Source organism: Rhinatrema bivittatum, chromosome 15, assembly GCF_901001135.1.
Source record: "Rhinatrema bivittatum chromosome 15, aRhiBiv1.1, whole genome shotgun sequence".
In the NCBI taxonomy this organism is placed as follows: Eukaryota; Metazoa; Chordata; class Amphibia; order Gymnophiona; family Rhinatrematidae; genus Rhinatrema; species Rhinatrema bivittatum.
Genome location: NC_042629.1, coordinates 46,938,872 through 46,954,331, shown reverse-complemented (window position 1 = coordinate 46,954,331; position 15,460 = coordinate 46,938,872). Strand labels below are relative to the sequence as shown.

General features: G+C 45.1%; 1 protein-coding gene across 2 annotated transcripts in view; it reads right to left on the bottom strand.

Moving 5' to 3' along the window:
• Nucleotides 1–5,009: 5,009 nt before the first annotated feature.
• The window catches only part of GPR156 (G protein-coupled receptor 156), a 38,518-nt gene continuing 28,067 nt past the window's right edge, over nucleotides 5,010–15,460 (bottom strand). For both annotated transcript variants that reach the window (XM_029579084.1, XM_029579085.1), the window contains exons 9-10: nucleotides 12,931–13,092; nucleotides 5,010–9,715 (exon numbers count right to left, since the gene is read on the bottom strand). In XM_029579084.1, coding sequence (XP_029434944.1) covers nucleotides 8,297–9,715; nucleotides 12,931–13,092 — 1,581 coding nt within the window. In that variant the 3' untranslated portion in view covers nucleotides 5,010–8,296. The remainder of the gene's footprint in view (nucleotides 9,716–12,930; nucleotides 13,093–15,460) is intronic.

The window sequence follows — 15,460 nt, the reverse complement described above, 5'->3', positions numbered from 1 at the left end:
CCACACACACATACACATTTTCACAGGTAACTACAGATCTGTCATTCTGACTTGGGTAATAGGCAAAGCAATTGAAATACTACTATACTGCAGTGGAGGAAAGAGAGCCAGGAGATAAGCTAGAGACATTCAAAGAAGCAAGCATTTTACAAGTTGAAAGGAAGTTTGAGAGCAAGAGATCATATGTGAGGCTGAAAGGAAATACTTTTTCACACCAAGTGTGGTGGATGCACGGAACAGCCTCCCAACGAATGTGGTGAAGGTAAAAACAGAGATGAGATTCAAGGAAGCCTGGGCTAAGTATCAAAGGTCTGGATTCATCTTCACAGAGTGATCTATCAAGGGCCTGGATTCATCTTCGCAGAATGATGAATCCAGGCCTTTGATACTTAGCCCAGGCTTCCTTGAATCTCATCTCTGTTTTTACCTTCACCACATTCATTGGGAGGCTGTTCCGTGCATCCACCACACTTGGTGTGAAAAAGTATTTCCTTTCAGCCTCACATATGATCTCTTGTTCTCAAACGTCCTTTCAACTTGTAAAATGCTTGCTTCTTTGAATGTCTCTAGCTTATCTCCTGGCTCTCTTTCCTCCACTGCAGTATAGTAGTATTTCAATTGCTTTGCCTATTACCCAAGTCAGAATGGCAGATCTGTCGTTGCCTGTATTCTCATTTCCCCCTTTGTGAAGTAGAACTACTCCGGTCTCCAAAAAACAAATTGAGCAGAACTGTGAGGGATACAATCAGCAGTTCTGTCAGCTCTTTTAGTACCTTTGGATAAACTCTCATCACGTCCCCTGGTCTTCATTGCTTTCATTTGGGCACATGCTTCAAATACTTCCTTCTCTGTCACTGGGTTTGTGATCCTTTTTGTTATCATTTCCTGCATTGGGCCCATCCCCCCTTTCCCTTCTGGAATGGGGCAAGGCAACGAGTTTCCAAACCGTTGAATGAGCAAGACCTAGGTTTCCCTTGATCTTGGCCAAAACACTTGATAAACATCTTGCAGCATGAATGCAAGATGCAGTGCCCATGGTTACTGGATATGATTTATATCGGCATAGGAACATCTCAAGGTCACTAAGAAAATGATGAGAATGCAGGGTATCTACAAATATTGTAGGAACCAGAGACTCCAACCTTCATCCTGAGCCACTTCTAATACAGAGACCACTAGATCCATTCTGACGGTTACATACATTTCCAACATTTGAACTCCATAAGAGGAAAAATTAAGAAAGAAGCAATAGAGGCATTTTAATCTCCCATGAAATGCTGTGTAATAAGAGAGATAGGGGCAGGGAAAAAAAGATGGCCATTTTGGTATTACAAATATAGGGAGATTCAGATGGCCTCTATAGAGACATCCGCATTTGAATGTTAATAGCATTCAAAATAACTTATTCTCCCAAAAAGAGTTGATGTCATGCATTATTTTGAGACCGGAGATGATTGCTTTTCTCATAAGGCAGGGCTGCACATCCCCCCAACAATTAAAGATATTTTAATGCCAGCATTTCAAGTCCCTTCAAGGGATTTATTTAATTATTTACAATTTTTCTAAACCACCTTCCTGCTCCTAAATGATCGCCCAAGGCATAGCCTGTCTGTAATGTGCTTTGGAAGCTTAGCACGTGAGGTACTATGTAATTAAGATGGCACTATTATTACTGATGGGAATGGCGTAGAGAATGAAAGAAGTCTCCATTATGAATCAATACTGTGAAAAGAGATAATCAAAATTCACTTGGAGCTTTTTAACTTTTTTTTTTTTTTCTTTGTATAGGGTGAATGAGAGGAGAGATGAAGCTTAGGGAATATACTCCAATAGCCAAAATACAAAGCTTGTTTTGTTAGCACTTCCACATTGTCTAATCCCAGACAACAATGAGTATTTCTCTCATGCCCGTCAGAAAGCTAGGACTGTTATCTCCACCCTGCATAACATTTAGTCCAACTGTAAGTTTAGCAGTGAAGAAGAAAGTTCATTTTTAACTGTCCAGCTGGCGGAAAGCAGCAGCTCTCTACCGAGCCAAAAAGTGTTATGCAGATGCTTTTTTTTTTTTTTTTTTTAAATCAAAACTATCATAGAATTAAGGGGCCGATGCAATACGGCTTGTGCGACCCTAGCGCCTCCTTGCTAACGTGAACCCCTAATTTAAATATTGCATGGTGCCCCCCTTGGGGGCGCCTGGGGAGCATTAAGAGAGCGGGCGCTGACTTCAGCACCCGCTTTCTACGCGACTTTATTGCATCAGCCCCTAAGTAACTCAGGGGCAGATTTTGAAAGGGTTATGCGCGTAACCCCCGAAAAGCTGCCCCTGCCTGCCCCTGTGCACGCCGAGCAAGCCCCGGGACGCGCGTATGTCCCGGGGCTTGGCGGAGGTTTGGGGGCGGTCCTGAGTTCTCCGGCACAGCAGCCTGTGCCGGGGGCTGGAGAGCCGGCGCACACAAGTTATGCCTGCGCATAGGTAGGCGTAACTGCTACAATAAAGGTTAGGAGGGAGTTTTAGATAGGGCTGGGGGGCGGGTTAGATAGGGGAAGGGAGGGTAGGTGCGAGGGGGGGGGCGGGAGGGAACGGAGGAAGGCTGCACGGCTCGGTGTGGCGCGGCGCACGCAAGTTGCACAATTGTGCACCCCCTTGCGCGCGCCGACCCTGGATTTTATAACGTGCGCGTGGCAGCACGCATATGTTATAAAATCGGGGGTAGATCTGTTCACGCCAGGTTGCACAAACAAATCTACGCCCGTGCACAGGTTTAAAGATCTGCCCCTCAGTGTAGCTCCTTCATGAGGTACACAAGAGATCCGAAATTCCTCCCATCACAACATAGGGACTATGCAGCAGCTCAGCCTTGCAAAACCTAGGCTGAGTTCAGCCAATTATGGCAGGTCTCTGAGAAACCAGATTGCTGCAGGATGGCAATAGTTTAATTTATTAGAAGGGAGCCCCCTAAACTGAAACAAAGAGAGCTATGCATTTAGAGTTCATGCTTCTCTGCTGAGCTCTTCACTTCCATGAAACATGAATTATCCACTTAGGCAAAGTGCTTGCAATAGGGTTTGTGATGCTACAATCCACGAGGGATTCTGTGGAGTCTATATCTAGGTCATCGTTGCACTGAGGACTTTCTGCAGCATTGAAAACCAGAAGGGCCAGGCTGACAAAAGAAGGCAAGGTGAAATATAGTAATTTAGTAAATAGATTGGAGCACCCTCTCCCCTGGGATGCCAAGAAGAAGAACCACAGCAGCTTCCTCTCAGTACAAAAAAACACACACACACATTTATTGAGCTGGAATTGGTCTTAACACAGGGGAAGAAATGGAATCATGTTACACACCAACAAATCTACAATAAATTATCCAAAAGGTAACACATTTACTTTCAAAATAAATAGCGCTGGTGTGCTCTTTCTCCTCCCCAGCTTGTTCCCAAAGCAGATGAAATGAATGTGGCATCTGCACCACAAGTAAAAGCCTCGCATATATAGAGTAAGCAAGACCAGAGTGTACTAGGTATGGTAATGCCTATTCACACACACAATACACACAAGGAAGGTACACAAGTGAATGATCTTTTATAGGCAGTTTCAACTTTTTACAAAATTTCATCTGCTTTTTTTGTTTTTGGGGGGGGGTATTAGATTTACTTTGCTTACATTTAGAGTAAACTAGTTTTGCTATTTTCCAGTGTAGATGGATACATGTTCATGTCGGGGGGAGGCATAGGAGACAGCCAAAAAACATTGGAGATTTTGATGCAATAGAGATCCTTCAGGGCAAAACAAACCATTGTTAGTGCTTGTTTTCTCTTGCCTTTGTGTTGATTTTCCATCCAGTTTCTTCTTGCCTAATTGCCAGTTTTGGTAGCCAGCCATACCCATAGCCTGGGTTGTTTTATTATGATCATGAGTCTGCTTTACTCAGGCTTCCCCCCCCCCCCCCCCCCCCCCACTTTGTGTCTATGGGGAATAGACGTTTAGGAAATCGGGCCCCATTTGATGCTTTGTTTGCTCACGAGGATAATTGTCAGAGCCATTGACCTGGCTGTCAGAAAACCGCCGTCCCTTAATCCAGCTGAACGTACATGCCGCACGAGGAGTGGATTCTCGGATCTATGTACTCCGCTTTCTATTGAAATTTTTCCTGCTCAAATTCAAACTTGCAGGGGCAAAGTCTGCGGCCGCTTTGCACCCATGCTCGCTTCGGAGGAAAAGTAGGGGCCTACCTTCCTTTCCATCGTTTCAGCACACGGCTGATACCCACGGGCTTTGCGCTTATTAAAATGTAAAAAAAAAAAAAAAAGAGCGTGTTTCAAAATCGAGCTTTGGCCATAGAATTGCAAGTAATGGCCCAGGCTTTCAAATGGATGCAGCATCTTGATAAAAATAAATCAGATCCGTTGGGAAAACATTTTCCTACCTTAGTGGGAAGAAAAGAAACCAGATTCATTTGGGATCTGATTCGGTCACCAATGGTTACTTCTGCAGAGTGGCTTGTGCTTGAAAGAAAAAGAAAAAATCCCAATGGATCGCCTTGTCCGGTTGGATTACATAGTTCCTGCGTCAGTGGCCGGAATTTGGGGCAACGTCTCGGAGCACTTCATTTCATTTTAAGAGCATTAGAGACTCCAGACTTGCTAATGCAATCCTGCATTGCTTCAGACTCTTTCCACTTCTCGCTGCGTCTGCACATCTTGCCCTTTCTGCAGGGCCCAGGCTCGGTCACGGGATGCGTGCAATGGGCTAAGCTTCGGAAAACTCTTTTTGGCAAGGAAAGACCAGAAGAGGGGGGGGGGGGGGGGAAAAGGAAGCAACGAAAAGAATAATCGGAGAAAAAAAATAAGGATGGAGCTGAAAGGAGGAAGAGAACGGTGAGGGCAATAGTTCCTCTCCTTTTCTATGTTTGTTATTTATCTTTCAGCCTTCTGCTCTCCTTCTTCTGACACGAATACTATTCATTCTCTTTTCGGTTTTGCTGGGGGCTTTTTTTTTTTCGGGGGGGGGGGGGGGGGGGGTTAGTCCCAGAACTTATGTGGGATACTGGTTGGGGGATGTGGGTGTGTCCAAAAAGGAGAGGGGGTGACTGCTTTCCCAATTTGTTTTTTATTTTCCCTGTTACTGCACCCCTCCTGGGAGCGCAGTTGGCATTGTACAGTAGTTACTGGGATTGTAACAACTAGGCGAGCAACCTTTTAAAAGTCACGGCTAGAGCACCTCCAGCCCAGTTTCAGCACTGGAGCGACGGAACGTTGCATACATTTTTTATTCTAATTTCTCTTCACCTCAGGGGAGAAGCTTGGTGCCCTCAACATTTAAAAATGAACACAGCACTTACAAGAGTGAAGCTGGTGGATATTCTATAATTAGTACAGCGAAAGCGACCTAAAGATTTATGGGAGGCCGCCGCACTCCTCAGGAGGGCTGCAAAACCTGAAATAATTAAGAAATATATTCCTAGGCTATAAGAGGTATCCCTCACCAACGTTCTTCGGACTATGACCCCTGGTTCCATTACTGAAACAAAGCCGTGACCTCTTAAAACTGCACATCTGGAGGGATGGCCAGGTGGCTCAGTTGTGGTGCTGAGCTCTACCATGCGGAGGACCTGGGTTTGCTTTCTGGGTCAGCCCTGGCCAGGCTGGGGATGCTCACAGCCCCAAGGAGGAGGAGGCAGGAGGGATCAGAGCCATTGGACAGTGGTGACACCCAGTGGCCAGACTGAGAGTCCATCACTGAAGGATTCTGGGAGGAGCTCGGGTGCATGACACTTGGCTGAGGACCGTCACTGCAATGACCTGGCTAGAATAAAGCTGGAGGGAGGAAGGCAGAAATATATCCCCAGATGGTTGCAAATGAAGGCTCATGGTGCCAGATTCCAGCCCTGGATCCGACTGAGCTGGAAGAAGCAAGAAGAAACTTCCGGGTCTTCCCCCTCCCCTCCCTCAAAAAAAGAACAAATTTGATTACCGCATCAAGCTAAGATTTCAATGATTAATAAAATAGAAGAATAAGATATACCTTCAAGTAAATAGAGGTCATTAAACCTAAATTATTTACGATGACAGTAACAGTTCGGCCTGACCTCCGACAACATTCTATAAATGCATATATGTATAAATAATATATTCATTTAGTACTATACTACATAATGCCTTCTTATTCTATTGAGCATTGCACTGGCACAGTTGGGAGAAAACAGAGTTGCTATTTACTGCTCTGCATGCCACTGCTGAATGGAAAAGTGACTCAAAGGTGGACATCACATGCTTCTGTTTTTTGGAATCCTTGTTTTTAATTACGAGCACTCACGCTTGTAAGAACTCAAGCACAGGTTCAGTAATTTACGTCTATGGCAAAAAGCTTCGCCTTCAGGAACTGAGCCTGCTCTTGTGACATTCGAAGAGGGAGTTTAGCAAAAGGTCAAGTCCAGTTTTTTTTGCCTCGCACCGACAGCGAGCGGTTCAGAAGAGATGTATCGAGATGGTGGCTATGAGTCAAGCTTTTTCCAATAAGGAGTTCCCCTTGATACAGATTTCATAAGGTCAACATTTGAGGGTCTGGTTTGTTTAAAAAAATCTTCTCTATTTAGATGTTGAATAAAATATTTTTCTGGTATAATCATTTGCATTTTGGGTCTTTTTGTGTTGCTGCCCCTGTGGTTTGAAAGGGGCTCATGTGCTAATTTAGAGGCTCTTGTTTGATGTAGTACTTATTGTGCTAAATTTCAAACTAGCTCAGTAATGCTATCTGGTTGGGTTGTTTTTTTTTTAATCTTTATTGCTTTCTTTGTCATGTATGATAGATTTATTTTACTGCTGATTCACAGCTTTTTGGTGATTTGCATGGAATCTTTTTTTTTTTTTTTTTTTAGATGTCTTAAATTAATGTTTGTTCTAAAATAGGTGTTGATCACAAGGAATCTGTTTGATAATTTTCTTTGTGCGATAAATTTGTTTTTCACTCTTTTTGATCTCCAGGCTAGAACACACTAGTGCAGTGGTTAAATCCATCTTGTTGGTCTGGAGCCAAGAGAACTTGCCTGCCAATAGGCTGATTAGGTTGAAAGTTGGAGGGGTGATTGGCCACAGGCCTGGCCTCTAGCCTATTGAAAAAGACCCAAGCCTGATAAGAGAATGGTCATTTTTTAAAGGGAGAAAAGTTGAAAACCACTCCAAATCCATGCCTATGCCAAAGGTTTTTACTTGGGCATTTCAATTCCGCTCCAGTTCAAAGATTGCTCTGCACTTTCAACTGGAACAGAAGCAATTGCAGCCAGATCTTGATACATTCCCCCACTAAATTTGCACAAAGTGAGGCCATGAGAGGGACACATCGGTCCATCTCTTCCATTCCCTTCCCCTACTGCCTTTATGTCACACAGCCTAGTAGAGTCAGTATCAACAGATTCATCCAAGAATGGCTCAGATTAATTAATTCCTCAAAACCAGCTCACTCAACTGACTGAACACTCATCCTCTCTTATACTACGAGTGATGACCTACATAGAAACAGAGAATATGATGGCAGAAAAGGACTATGAAGCCCATCTAGTCTGCCAAATTTACTTCCCAATACAATGCCACAGACCACAGCTGATCTCTGGCTTTCCTGTCCCTTCTTCACAATTAAGCAAGTCTGCTTCTCCCAAGCCTTCTTGAATCTATTACTGTATCTGCCTCTATCATCTCTCCTGGCAGGCTATTCCATGTATCCATCACCCTTTCTATGTAGAAATATTTTCTAATACTACTCCTGAATTTACTTCCTTTGAATATCATATCATAACCTTTTGCTCTAGGATTTCCTTTCCAACGATACTATATGTTTGTTTCTTATGCATTGATGTATCCGAATGGAATACATTGATGTATCCGAATGGCAGTCTCATATCCCTCCCCCTGCCCCCGCAGCTCTCTCCTCTAGTGGAACCAATTGCACTGTGTGCTGGGGGTGGTAAGGTATTAACTTAATTATTTATTATAGTTACAGATGTAAGCAAATATGAACACAACTAAAAAATGTCACAGCCATAGATGCTATGTCATCTGTTCACCTCTTTAATCATGTAACGAGGGCTTTTTGCTCTCGTAGCAAATTTAGAATTGCTAGGGCTTCACCCTTTTCATTCTTGCATCTGTACGATTGATGAGGTACTGCTGTGGTACTTGAGTCTTGCGCAGAGCACATGAAATGGAAGTGGGCACATAGCTTGTCTTTTCCTCTTGTTAAAGTGCAGAGTGTTCTTGGTAAACTTCTATTTTAAGGGCTGCTTGCCTGCAGTGTTACCACTCAAACCAATGTTGGTTTTAGATCTTCTTTGAAATTAACAATAGGCCGAGAACTGGTATAAAACTTTCTCCAGTGGACAGGGGGCCCACAAGTCTCCACTTCGATTTCAGAAGCACAGCTGTCGCTAGAATCATAGCTGTTCTGGAAACAGATTTCACAGTAGGGTCTGTGGCAACAACAGATTGTCTCCTCCGAGCTGCTGGAGTCCGAGTCCTCATAACTATTTGGGATGGATTCTTTGGGCCCTTCTGGATTTCTGGAGTTTGTCTGCGGTTTCACCTGAATCTGATGACTAACAAAATGTGGGTCGGTAGTGACATTCTTTGATTGGTCAGAACAGAAATGATTTACTGAAGCCCACTCCATCCCTACTCCTCCTTGATCTTCAGGTGACCTTTCCTTGTCTATCTGCAAACTGAGGTTTTTATTGAAATCTGAAGATGGTAGCTGATAATGGAATTTGACGTCATTGGCATAGCTGGCTTTCATCCGAGATCTCTGCATTAACTTTTCTTGAGTCTGACTCTTTAATTCATTATATGTTCTGTTGGCTGTCCTGTTCATGACACACAAAACATGATGAGGCAAAGCCCCTGGAAAATAAGAGGGAGGAGAAATTACCCTTGAGGAATAAGTATGACCTCTTGTCCTAATCACAGAAGGGGAAAGGTTAATGTGGGCAGACTTGAAATCCTCTGGAGACCTCAAGTTGCCATCAGGTTGGACCCTATGGCTGATTCGTCTCAGTTTCCCTGGTGACCAGCAGCTTGTGGCAACAGTGGTGTCCATGCTCAGTTCTTGTAAAATTTCCTGCAGCTTTTCACTGCTTACATAGTTCAACCTTGTTGATGGCTGTCTGCCACGGCCCTCTGAACTCTTGAGTAGGTTGGGATCCACAGAAGAGTCAGCCACACCACTTGCTGAAGTCTGGATTTCATTTTTTGGTATATTGTCCAAAGAATCAGTATGCAGGCTGCTTGTAGGAATCCACTGGTCTTGACCATCTATAAAGGTTGAACCTCTAAACAGTTCTAGAGGATTGCAGGACTGTACATTATCACTTGAGCCACCTGTGGAAATGTTCTGGTTGCTTTCACGTTCCTTAAGATTTTTTTCTTTTCCAAGGCAATTCTGTCTAACCCCAGATTCAGTATTGGATTGTACATTCTGATTGCCAGGACTTTTGCCTTGGTTCTCCTCCAAATCTACAAAGGGTTGCCCATGCCAAGGCTCTACGCTTGTGAGGACCTTGCCCACAGCATCAGGAGAGTTGTTGATGCTGTAGGTCTCTGCTGAGCTAGACCTGGAAAGAGGAATAAGCTCACTGGGATAGTAACTGTATTCAGTGGTCATCAGTCTGATCAATTTATCCTTAGCATTGTTCACTTGCTCTTGTAGACTTTCTATCACAGCATCTTTCTGTAAAATATGAAAGCAAACATTAAAAATAATCTCTCAACCACTTAAAACAAGATATGAGATAATGGAACAGTTGAAAGGAACTGGATGGATTAATAGATTTATAATGGGTTGCAGAGGTGTTTAATTTTAATTCATTATATTATTTCCAGCCCTACTCACTAATGGTCATTGTGTCAACTGTGTGAGATGAGTTGATGATTATAGTTCAGTTCCCAGTGGACAAGTGTCCACATCACAAAAACCATCACTGGCAATCTCTATAAAATGATCAAGAATTGGGCCGGCTCTGCAGGTGAGTCGTGTGAATGACCTAAATGTGATTCCTGGGCCAGGCTTCTGGTCCTCAGACAGGCTGAAGCTAGAGATGCTGCAGAGGAAACATCTAGAGTCACTGGAGGAGTAGTTGTCTTGGCTCCCACTCAGTGGCAATGCCTAGTAGGATCTGTGCTAGCTCCACAACCGTTTGTGGCCCTTGACCAAAGTCTGACACTTTAATGCGCAGGCAGAGTTAATGCAGAGGGAGAAGGGGTAGGGAGCTTTTCTCCCCCACTGGTGCTTTCTTCCCTCTTCCATCCCCTCTCCTCAACCAGTTATGCTTTGCTCTCTCTCTCTCTCTTCCCTTCCCCATTTGTGCTTTTTACCCCCCCCGCCTCCACCCCAACACCTCATGCAGTCCTACTCCTTTCCTATTTATGGGCCAATAGCAGAACAGCCAGCAGCCCTTACCTACTTCTGCCTCCTTTACTGGCTGTTGTCTAATGTCTGAACATAGACAGCAGCAGATAAGAGCCAGCGCTGCTCTCTTACACCTCTTTCTGGCAGGAGGGAGGACAGTAGGAGGGAGGATCATGCTGTAGCTGTTGCAGGGCTGAATGTTGCCGCTCCCTGATTAGCTCTCCCTAAGGATGGTGCTGCATTTACAAGGAGTGTGGGCGGCAGTGCCCCTCCACACCTCCCAAAATCTGCTCATACTTTAATGGCTGGCCTGAATTGGGAGGAGAGATATAAAAAAATAGAGGACAGTGGCTGAATGAAAGCTCACGGCACCAGATTCCGATTGATCTGGAAACCCCAAAGACATGGGAAGGAATGGGTGCAAATTCCCACGTACAAGAAGCTATGCCCTGCACGGAGCAGCTGTGATTTCTGCGCGTGTTCAGTTTCGCGTGCACCCAGACACTTCGGGAAGGATTTTTCTGAGGCAAAGTCATACACGTATATCCACCTTGAAAAATCCCTGGTAATCCTTGGAATTGCATGCATACTTTTACATTTTCAAAAGAAAATTCCCCGCCAAGTGTGTAGGTAGTTGTTTTTTTTTTTTTTCCTGGGATAGTTTTGAAAGTGAAAGGGCACATGTGCCTTCACTTTGAAAGATAGTTGCGGAGACTACAGGTAAAAAAGTCCCTGCCAATTTTCCGCCAGGGCAGGCAAGTCTTAAAATTACCTCATTAATGCGTAATTTATATTCATAAAGAAGGAACAGCGAATGTTGTACAGAAAATAGAGAAGAGGTCTATGCTGAAATCAAAACTTTATTTTTTTAAAGGGTCACATGTACCGAGCACAAAGTATATATTTGGACAATGGGTGTCTGGGGGCAGAGTTAGGGGTGTCATGTTCAAGGTGCATCTAGGCTGCTTTTTACCCTGCAGACTCTGAATATTTTTTTTTTTTTACAGCCAAGACAACAAACATCTTTGAGGTTCATATTCAGAAGCATTTAGATGGATAACTCAGACGTTAGCTGGCTAAATGAATATTTGGGCACCATCCGGCTACATTCTAGCCGGCTAATAAGACAGACAGCTAGAAGTTCGCCAGCTAAGTAAGGGGCGTTCCTGGGGCATAACTGGGAGGAGTTGAGTCAGCCAGCCAAAGACCTGTCCTAAAGTTAGCTGGCTGTATTCAATAGTGTGGCTCAATGAACTTTTCGAGCGCAGGAAGGAAAGGAGAAAGAGTCGATCTGCCTTGGTTTACAAACTGACCCGGGGCTCTCTTCCGGAGTAGCTCTCAGGGAAATTGAGTTAGGCTTGTCAACTGGCTCCTGATTTTCAGGACAGCTTGGAGCCAGTGCTGATTTTACCCCACTGCATGCAGGAACTTGTAGTTTTGCTTTTCGTAAGAAAGGCATAGGTAAGTCAGAACTACAAGTCCCTACATGCAATGGGGTAAAACAAGGACTGGAATGACCCGACCGGAAAATCGGGAGTCAGCTGGCAACTCTGAATTAAGTGCAGTCTCATCCTGAAGGCCTAGCTAAAGGCAATGCTTAAAATAGCATCACTTTGAATACCTCTCACTTTTAAATTATTCAGGAGGATTCTAGTGTTTGATATGCGCTGGCTTTCTCTATAAAACCATCTTTCTGTCTCCATTATCTTGGCTTTATCTCTGTCTACTTGATCAGCAGTTCCTGACAGTCTGGTACACAATATCGAAACTGAATCTGAGTTTTCTTCAAAACAGAGCCCCCAGCAAGAAAAGGGGTCTAAGGAACTTATCTCTTTAAAAAAAAAAAATAGTTAAGCTTCCCCTCAGTATCATTTTCATCTTGTGATGTCTCTCACCGATCTTTACCCTTCTCCAGCCTAGTGTTTCCACGCTGTCTCCCTAGCTCTCTCCTCCCCCTGTTTATCCCAGCTCGGTCCTCTCCATGTCCTCCTCCCCTCTCTCTTCCCCTCTCCTGCCTCTTGGGATACAGATAGGCTGAAAGCCTGTAGTCCAACCTCACACATAGACGTGCCATTTGCTGGTAGAGTTTGTTGCACGGTGGCAGGATTGTAAAATTTGCAGTTATTTTTTATTCTGTTCTCCTGGGTTTCTCTAATCCCAATCAGCAATCACTGCTAAATAAACCCCTCCCTCAAATTAACTGGATTTATTGGCTAAATATCCCCATCAAAATCATTCAGGATGATTTTCTTTCTCTCAGTCCATCTCTGCTTCTGAAGATTAGAATATACTAAAAGCGTCTTCTGTTGGAGAGCGCCTGCCAGTTGTGCGGATCAGTGGCTCAGTTTTTGTTTTTTTTACAGATTCCCACCAGCACAGTCCCAGGAGTAGCTTTTCATCTTTCTAACCACTAGGGCATATTCCATCCAAGCAGGATTTCAAATCTGTGCTTCCTTCTAAGACAGGGCAGGATAAGAGAATGCAGGAAAGAGGGGGCAGAGATGGTGGAGCCACAGATTCACAGCTGGGGAGGTTACCTCGGTCAGAAGCCTTTTCATGGAGTTATTCTCCCCCAGCAGCTGGTAGATCTGCTCCTCGCTGTACATGGAGCGCAAACTCTTGCTGGGGCTGTTGAAATATTTTGCCATCTGACTGGCGCTGTGGCTCTGCTCATCCTTCAACTGCTTCCACTGAATCAGCTGCGGAGGAGAAGAGCCTGGTTTAAGTCTCCTGTTTTTCGTCATCCCCCCGCAGACTGAAGCGTAGGGGGTCCGATTTATCAAGATGCAGAATCGGAGTTTCTGAGGAATTTTTTCCCCCCAATGAAAATAGGAAGCTTGCCCTCAAATTACAGTGGATGAGCGGCTATAAGAAGATCTTTAGCTTAATGCATTTTTCCATAGATGGAAAGGACCATTTCAAAGCCATTTGCGCAGGTCAAACAGCGAAAGTAGGCGCAGAAGTTGTCTTTGAAACCTGGTACAAAGTCTGAGAGGAAAAACTGTACTTGTGGATTTTGCACCCTGTTGGAAGTTCCTATGGGAGCAGTCACATTGGGGGGGGGGGGGGGGGGGGGTAGGCATTTTCAGTCCCCGCGGTTGGCTTGCAGGACTATGGGAATTTTGTACTTATGGGCCCATGAGCCAATTTCCCTTTCCAAAAATTTGGCAGTGGGCCAGCATCACATAGATTCTTGACCCCCCCTTCCCCCACCACACACACACACACACACATACACTTCGCAAGTGCCGACCCTATCCTGCCCTTTCAATGTATGGAAACCGTCTGCACTTTTGGCCAGATAAAACAAGGACACTTTTCCGCAAAGTGACTGCAGATTTCTAGTGGTCCAGGCTGTCGGAGCTTCTGCTGTGCAGGGATCCAAACAGTTTCCACGGTTCTTAAGATGCAGGACTCTATAGATTTCTTTCATTTTTACTTTTTCCTCAGACTCTCACAGTCGCTAGCAATGAATCAGTCATTCCTTCTCCAGCTTTCGACTCTGCCCCGGCCAAGGGACATGGCGGCCTCTTTTATATTCAGAGAACATCCCAGCAGTGCTGCTGAACAGGACTCTTCTCCCTAGGTTAAAGCATCAGCAAGGGGCCTGCTCAAGCAATACCTTACACTTAAGCAGTATGGGAGCCCTCCCTCCCCTTCTGAGCTTCCCAGGGGAAAAAGAAAATACTAACCTACAGGGCGGCCCCAGAGCCCTATAACCAGATTGTGCTGCCACACACAGCCCTGCTTAGGGTCCAGTCCCCTCTCTTTTACTCATAGAGAGAGCCAGGGGAAGATGCTGCTGTTATCTTTAAAGTCACATCCAGAAATAGGGCTATGTTAGAGAGTTCAGCAGCTAAGGCTGCACCAATTCTACACCTACACCCACTTACCCCCACACCACCCACTAACACCCCATCAGGCAGGGCTGCTGCAAGAATATTTGGTGCCCTAGATGAATCTTTGCTCAGGCACCCCCTCCTGAACTTACCTATGGGTGGCAGCACCAGCCCAGTGCGCCCTCCTGCTGGCAGAGATGGCTCCAGCACAGTGCTCTCTTCTTTTGCAATATTAGATCTGGCACGGCACCCCTTTATGCCTAACACTGGCAAGATTTTGCTGCCCTCAAAATGGTGGCATTCTAGGTGACTGCCTGGTTTGCCTAATGGTAGTATCGATCCTGCCATCAGCAACTCTCCATCGCACACACATGCACACCAGCAGCCATAGGATATCCCATCCAGGGCCAGTGCAAGGGGGCACCTTCTGCCTTGCGCCCGCTCTCCCCCCCCCCGGTCACGCCACCACCCCCATTAGGGGGCGCGAGACATGCAGGGGCTCGAGTGGCAGCACCGCTTGCGGCCCACATGGCTCAAAGCCCCTAATGGTCGGCACTCTAGGCCCGGGCCCTAGTTCGCCAGCCCTGCTCCCTTCAGCCCCTCCTCATCATATACACACGCGCACATTTCCTTCTTGTGAGTAATGGCTCTAAACTCAAAACACTTGAGATTCACCCCTTTCTTATGGCAACAGTGATCGGACTTCAAGGGCTTCTTTTATGCAAAATTCAGAGGTGCGTAACAGTTATGCCTGGGCAACACCTCAATGGGATAGAGCCCTTGGCCCTCGAGTCAAACCATATATCTTATTTTTGCAGCATGGGAACAAAATGTGACATGACAAATAACTCCAATTATTTGGCCATTGACTGAACTCAGAAACATTACACATTTGAGGGCAGAGTTTCCAGGCATAGTTGTTAAGGGATTTGCTGGGGGTTACTCGGTGAGCTGTAGGGAGGGGAATCAAGCAGATTCAGGGTTGTCAAAAAAAAAAAAAAAGCAACTTAACAAAATATGACGTCTGTAAAAGTAATTTAATGTCAGTAAAAGTGCCTTGCGTGATGGACCTGCTCCGTTGGTGCTGTGGGCTCAGGCTTTGCGACTCAGGAGTCAGAGACTCAGTCTTGGTGCATAAAAGGACGAATCTCCGAATGATAAGTCCAGCTGTGCCCAAAGCGTCAACAATAAAATCTGGAGGACTGGCAGTAAAAAATAATTTTCACAA